Raw genomic sequence first — 8,013 nt, forward strand, 5'->3', positions numbered from 1 at the left:
GCGAGAAGGAGAGTGGCTAATTCACATCAGCTTGCAGGAGGTAGGAAGAAACCTGCCTGCTGCCAATGAAGACAAGCAGACAAGACAGCAACATGTAAAGCAAGAAGGGATTTAATAAAACTGAAAGAGAAGAGCAGGCACAGCACAGTCAAGGAATTCCCATAAGCGAGAGCTGCATACCAGCAAAGGGGCTCTTGCAAACAAGGAGGGCAGGGATTGTTAACATGGGAATCTTTCTTTATGTGATTTATGTGGTTCTTTATCCAGATGTATAACTCAAAGCAAAACTATAACCAAAATCTTTAAATCTGAGCATCAACATCTATGGAACCATCCCTGTACCACACAGGAGAAGAGGAAAGGAATGAGTTAGCAAACCAAACACACAAAAGAGCTTGAGGGCTAGCAGTGGGCAAAGAACTGGGATCCAGAGGACTGCAATCGGTGCTGCAGAGAAAAGTGGAGGGTATGACAGTCTACAGTGAAAGTGAAACTTGAAGCAAAGGCCAGGGCTGAAATAAACAGATGCAGAGAATCAGGAGTACCAGGCAGACAGAAGGAAGGCTGGCAGGGAAATCCAGAGGCAGGATCCAGCAATAGAGAGAAAAGGGGAGAGATGCAGATTGACAGACACAGTTTTTGTGAACAGCGTGTGCTGGGAAGGAAAACCTTAAGTCTTCATATGGAGTTAATTATATGTAGAAGAAAGTAGGTGATTGGTTAAACACCATTATCTTTCCATTATACTGTAAGTTATCACACAAACAAAATTCCACATAACTGACTTTCGTCTGAAATGAGGAAACGTACTGATGTAAATAATGTGTTTATAATAAGAAGTGTAAAGAGGATTTATTGGCGATATAAAATCTTGGACTCAGTTCAGGGCTCAAATCCCCTCCACCTGGTATAGGTCTTTTGAGGAGAACAGGGCAGATGTACAGTAGTTTGAACCTAATTTTCAGCAACACCAGTCACGTTTGCTTTTCAGTAATAAAAAATGCTTGGTTAAATTCACTATATTTCAAAACTATAGCCATGTTACATTATAATTAACAGCCTCTGCGTCATTTTTTTCTTGGATTTCTTTCCTTATTCAGAATTCAATAAAATAAGCTTTTCATTTGAACTTCCATGAACTTGCAAAGCATGTTTGTTTTAACTCTTTAATAGAATACACTACAGTGCAAAGCATACAGAATGCAGAATTATTTTGTTGCTGTTCCTCTGTAAGCCAAGGTTTTGTATACAATGTCGTTTAAAATGCAAATTTAGTTGGGAAGCAAGGACTCAGGGAATGGCACAGAAGTTGTTTTTTAAGATAATATTTTTTCTAACCTATTATCTAATATCATAACATGAGAAGTTAATTGTAAGTATAATTAATTTGCTATAAAGCTAGATGTATAATGTAAAATGACTTAATTAATTTAAATCTGCTGTAGCATGGTTTTCCCTAGTCTTAACATTGTAGCACATGCTTTACCATGACAGTATTGTACAGTATTTTACTATTCTGTGCTTTTCCCTTGTATTCTACAGTAATCCTTCATAAAATGTGTTAGGATTACAGTTGTCTATCTTTCTTTCCTTCTTCCAGGACAGTGCAATAATATCACACACTCAAAGCACTGCAGATGGATACTATGTTCTAACCTAACAGCAGACAGTAAATCTTTTAAAAACTTTGTTGCATGTTCAATATGAAAATAATACTTTTGACAGAAATGGCATTGGCATTGAGGTTCAGTAATATAGCACCTTCTATATGTGTATGTGTATTTACTGTATATGCTGCAAAAATATAAATTAATAATGTTGTACAACTCAAATGCACATAACATTAGCAACCTAAAACATTACATTACATATGGTTAGGATATTCACTATGTCATAACAAAATCATACATACTGTACTGTAATGCTCACTGGAATACAGTGCTCACTCAGTACAGGAAAATACAATACAGACAACAGAACTTCTTTGTAACCATTCATTGCATATCTACTGTATCTATTCATTCCAAGCTCGAATAGAACTTAATATGAAGGAATATTAACCTTGGAAAACATAAGAAGATGAGAAATAAATGCACATTCTCACAATATAAAAAAAAAACATTATCCAAATACAAACACACATCTATCCTACCAACAAAGAAGGAGGCAGACAGCAAATGTGTGCATCAGTTTCACTGAGAATTTAACCATGTGAACTGACAAGATCTAAACCTTCACCATTTGTATTGCTACTGCTATACACATACTGTAGATGTTATAGGGTGAACACATACTGTAATGATGAATGTTTTGGTAAACAACATTATGGGTAGATAAGTGCATTTGAAGAGAAATAAGTTGGAAAATAAATCACTTTTTCATATGTTGAAACTTGAATATAAACATTAAGACAGACAGAAACAGCATCCAAGGAAATACTGCTCAACCCTGCAGTTGACAATGTAAGATAGTCTCTGTGTTTACTATATACACCGATTGTATGAGCACATGGTTCAGATTTTGCATACCAACCTGACTAGTTTTGCATTTCTATTTGGGAATGCTGGAAAATGTTGGGGAATAGGAAAATGTAGATTCTAACTAGTCACCTCCAGTCTCCTCCGGACTCTGGCCTGTGGATTGAAGCATTCTAAGAATGAGACTTTGGGAGAGCACAGAAGAATTTGCAAGTAGTGAACTGGGAAGATGTACTGCATACCACGTTCACAAGGCATTAACATCCAAAGATTGAGTGAATGATTGGAATACTGGGTGAGAAAGGTTTGGCTCAACCTGCTTGGTTAATGGGTAGACTCCTGGCCACAGGACAAGCAGGCTCGAACCCCATTCAGAAGGAGTGAAGCAAGGGGCAGCCGCAAGACGAAGATGGGGTGGAGGAGAGATGCCTGAGACCAATGTGAAGGGAGCAGTTAGAGTTCAGCTCTGTGGTAATGGTGATTAGGTGCAACTTTGTGAGACTTCGTCTTCAGTTAATAACTCCCATTTAATTAAAGAAGGATGAACATACTACAGGAATAATGTAGGCTTAAGATACATTCAGTGTAAAAAGCCATAATATACTGTACAGTAAGCTATACATCATCTTATTAGGAACAACTTCTACTTGGGCAGATGTAAGTAGTTATGTGCAGCTATTTATTTTCTGATTATTGCTCACCCTGATCTGTATCAACAAATTAGATTCTAATGTAATTATCAGAATTGTAACATTTATTAGAGGCAAATTAGAGAGAGTGTCAAACAGAAATAGCAGCAAGGGATTAGTAAATGGACAAAATCATAGAAGGGCAGATTTGGCCAATAAAATGTAACACTGGTAAGTGTAGAGAGGTGCATTATATTAGTAAGAATATACACTATACACATCACATGGGTGATTCAGAGCCACAGGAAAATACAAAAGGTTATCTGAGTATTTACTGTGTATAGATTTTCAATGTCTACATCAAAATAGCGTAGATAACCAATAAAATGCTAACAGAATGTTTGGTTATACGGCAAAAAATGTAAAATATAATCCAGTGGGTTATACTTTATCTTTACAATGCACAGTTAAGTCCACATTTAGAATATTGTTTTCAGTGTTGGTTTTCATTGCAGAACAAGAATGGCACAGCCTTAGAAAGATTACAAAGAAGAGCAACAAGAATAATTCATGTCCCAGGGGATTGTCATGCTAAAAGAGATAACTCTATTCAGTCTAGAAGAAAGGAAATCGAGAGGAGAGTTGATCCAAGTACATAAAATCATAAGGAGAACAGGTAGTCACATGGGCAGATTATTTTCTACTCTATATAAACAAGAACACTGGGTCATATCTGGAAACGAAAAGAAAAGACATTTAGGAATGGAGGAAAAGAAACAAAAGTGTCACAAAGTGTCAGGGGTATCTGGAACTGGCTCCTGGAGAGAAATCTCTTTTCTCTCTTCTTTTCAGAAACAGATGACAACATCTTAGACTCAATTATCTACTGATGGGCCTAATGGGCTCATTTTTCTTATTTGAAATGTACACAATATTGAGATTTGGACACTAATGGAAATATAGCACTTGACACTGTTATAACAGAAAGAGTCATTAAGACATGAGAAAAACCTATCTGAGAAATGAGAAAAGCAGGTTAAAATAAAGGTAATAAGTGTTCACTGAAACTGTACATGAAGCCATCTACAGTACAAGAAACACACATTTACACATTATATCAAAGCACAATATGATATGCAGTGGAAGGCATTGAGGCTAATTTGTGGGTTGTTAACTGAGCAGTACTTACTGAACACTGCCTTCAGTTATCTGAATAATAATAGGTTATTTTAGGGAATCTAAGATCCTAATAGTTGTATTAACAGACAATTATTTTTAAATAAAAACATAGTAGTGTAACAATAGTAGTTTTTTGCTTAGAAGATCAGTTTATTTCTATCCATGAGGAAAACTCATCACAATGCTAGAATAAGATGGTCAAAGTGACTGATTTCTACACTACGTAGTACATAAAATGAAGAAGGTTACTTAATCCAAAATGCTTGACACGACATTTGGTGAGGTGTTACACACCGGTATGGCCACATGCTATCCCAGAGGTCAGCACAAAGGCGCAAAGCTTGCCTGCGGTACCCCCTATAAAAAGTATCTCAACACCTGAGAATATGATGCTTGCGAGAAGAGCTGCTGTCACCAGGCCCCTGATTTATGATTAAACTCAATGTATGTAATTATAGAGCCAAATAGAAAGACCTGGTTAACCAGCTCCGTTTGAACGGGTGGAGAGTGCGGTGTGGGCCGGCGGAGGATTGGTGTGGGCTGCAGAAGATTGGGAGGTCAATCCCTCTGTTGAGTCTATGGTCTTTTTGGCATAACAGGCATGAGCAAGTGCAGCGGAGCTAGTTTAGACACGGTGACGTCATCGCCTTCCCTGCGCGTAGCAGGGACCTCAGCCGCCTGGGCTGGGGGAGGTCTCCTTTAGCTCACTCGGCTGGCTCCCTGTTGCGTTACGCCGGAGACCCGGGTTCGCGCCGCGGGCGTTGTGGGACGAACCGGCGCGGTGGAGCAGCGACAGTCACACAAGACCACCATAGAGACTGCAGAACTGCAATTGACATCCACTCAATTACCCATGATCTTTAGTCTATCTCAAATACTCCTAGATTTGTTGCAGAGTTTGTCAGCGTTACATCACTAAGACTCTTTACATTTTTATCAGTATTCACAATGTAGCTGCATTTCCTTTTGATGGTGCAACTCTCCAACGTACTGTAAAAACAGTAGCTGACGGGGCTCCAACTAAGAATGTATAAGAGAAGGTTAGCTTCAAGATACATGCAAACTGCATGTAATTCGTGAAAACTACGTGCCATGTCTCACTGTAGACTTAGTTGGTAGTAACTGTATGGAAATACATAACATGTTTATTTGTAATACCCACATGAAACTAATTATATAAACATTCAACAAACTCCACAGTCTAAAATTACTTTGCTATAAATTACTGATTAGCAATTAATCACCCATCCATTCATCTCAATTCAGGGTCACAGAGACTATCCCGAAAAGCAACAGGTGCAAGGCGGGATACACCCTGGATGGGATACCCAGGGCAGGGCAGACACAGACACAAACTCAGACATGCGCTACAATGACTTAAAAGTTCTGTTCCTCTGTCATTGTGCTTCAACTATACTTCAACACTGTGTAGCAGGTTCAATGCCACATGTTCTTACTGTATATTTGAAACATTAGAAATGAGACTGATGCCAGCGAATACAGAACAGTAGGGTAACAAAACTGTGGTTTATTTCTCAAAGGATGAACTGGTTAGAACAGAAGAAAAGACACTTTTATCTGGTAGCAACCACTAACAGTCATCTACATAAATATTGAACTGGAAGCTTCTTTAGGCATGTTGATGAGATAACTGAGAAAAGATCAAGTACAGTATACATATACTATTGCCTCATAGGGTGTCATTCCGTCTTAGGAACAAAAGCAGAGATATTTTTGGTAGATGTAGAGTGATAGACGAGAAAAAAAATACTGTTCACAAAGGCAGTATGTATAGGTAATGCCATGACAGCATACTTGTCCTTCATAGATTCAATATTAATGTATTACATCTGTTCAAAGGATCTCAAATGTTACTCATAAAAGATATCTTATCACCATTTCACTGCTAGAAAATGTAAGACAGTTCAATACTTTCTGAAGTAGCTACTCTAAATTTTATTTGCAGGGTCTTTAGCTAAAAGCCTTTAGCTTCACAAAATGCTTTTGCTTAAAACAAGCATAAATGATTATCTCTGAGGTTCTATTTCTGTTACCCGTGTTCTTGTTTTTTGGTTCAAAATTTGCAGATTTTTGCTTCAAATGTGAATGACTTAATGGGTGAAATATACCTGAGTGGCAACTTTAAGGTGGAATTATGTTTTATTATGTAGTTCTGCCTTCAATGTACTGTATATTTGAATTTTATTTGACTTGTGTAAAGTATAAAGTTGAATTGAAAGGTACAGTATTTCTACAGTATATGTAAAGTACTTTGGGGCTCTTTGTAATTAAAATCGTTTTATATAGTCAAATCATTATTATTTTATTTTATGAACATATCCAGTGCATCAGTGGACCACTTTGGTGTACCTACTTCTATTTTTACCTTACCAAAAGTCGCTTGTATTTTTTTTTGGAGATAAGCCATGTGCGCAACTGAGCAAAATATAAATGTCACATGGCTTCCAGTATTAGCTTCCATGTATGAGATGTTGCGATTATCATTATGTGGCCGTTAGTATGGAACCGTGCACGATATGCATATGAATAAACTATATACTGTATTTTCAGTTGCAAAGTAAAGGACTGTCTTCACTGATTTTTAAAGTATGAGGTACATACTGTAAATGTTTTTAAAAAAAGGGTTTGACTGTATACCCTAATTTTAAAGTTCTCTTACATCTGCACCAATATTTTGGTCGATGTAAAAAACCATGATATTATTTTAAAAAGGTGTATAAACAAGCAAAGGGGGGGGGGGGGGGTGTTTTGCATTTTAACCTTCTTCTATTCACCTAGAAGTGCCAACAATTTATAATATCCTCGAAGCTAACAGCATTGGTAAACTTCTAAAAACAGTCATTTCTATGTATGGCAAACCTGAACAAGTGAGACCTTTGGACTTTATGCCGGGGGAGGAATTTGATCTGCACTCAAATTACGGTGGTTTACAAACATGGAATGCACTATTTTACCAGCTTTAAACGCTTACGGGCGTACTCTGTAGGATCAGCCAGTGTTTCTCTTACCTTAATATTGGGATATGATCCCCTTCATCTTGACAGTTAATAGATGTTGATTTTGTCTCCGTATTCAGGTGATATCCCGTCAGAATTACTCCCTCCGAATCTTGCTGTCGGTTCATGGTGCAGGTTGCATTATTCCTTTAATCTGCAGTCGATAACAACACAAAAGAGGACTGAATAATAAAGTTCTCTGCGACAGCAACATGAGTAATCATCTTGTAAGCTCCTCCCAGTGTTCCTGTCTTCGGCCTGATACAGCTGGGCGGAGTTATGTCAAAGTTCAGGAGAACAAGCGAAATGCGAATATGAACCGTATTCGGATTCCTAGCTTTCTAAGAACACTTTCCTGTCGGTTTTTTGTTTCGCGACATTCACTGGTATTATTCATAAGACGAGTGAACATATAAAATGAACGTGTGAACATATTGATTATTTAACCAATAAACGGTTTGTCTAGCATCACGGAACTCTAAAGGTCTTACCTTGTGCAGTGGCAGGTACTTGCACAGTTTATAGTAATAAAAGTAATGAACTCGCTTTAGACAGTGGTACAGCATATTCACTCGATTGTGAGGTCCGGCGTACTTGCCAGCTTTTACATTTACTGAAATACCAAATTCACCCAGATGTTATACCATTCAGTCTAACTAGCCACTCAAGGTCTTGTCTGCTTAACCTATATGCTACGTTGTTTTTAAAATG

General features: G+C 37.6%; 1 protein-coding gene across 3 annotated transcripts in view; it reads right to left on the reverse strand.

Annotated features, from left to right (window-relative positions):
- Nucleotides 1-7,542, reverse strand: part of arhgap18 (Rho GTPase activating protein 18) — a 35,438-nt gene extending 27,896 nt beyond the window's left edge. Inside the window, exon 1 of one of the 3 annotated variants that reach the window (XM_088626890.1) lies at nucleotides 7,315-7,542. In XM_088626890.1, the coding sequence (XP_088483016.1) occupies nucleotides 7,315-7,430 (116 nt within the window). In that variant the 5' untranslated portion in view covers nucleotides 7,431-7,542. The remainder of the gene's footprint in view (nucleotides 1-7,314) is intronic. The other 2 variants (XM_088626888.1, XM_088626889.1) reach the window with 2 other exon arrangements.
- Between the last annotated feature and the right edge of the window lie 471 nt (nucleotides 7,543-8,013).

This window comes from Lepisosteus platostomus, chromosome 3 (genome assembly GCF_059453375.1).
Source record: "Lepisosteus platostomus isolate fLepPlt1 chromosome 3, fLepPlt1.hap1, whole genome shotgun sequence".
In the NCBI taxonomy this organism is placed as follows: domain Eukaryota; kingdom Metazoa; phylum Chordata; class Actinopteri; order Semionotiformes; family Lepisosteidae; genus Lepisosteus; species Lepisosteus platostomus.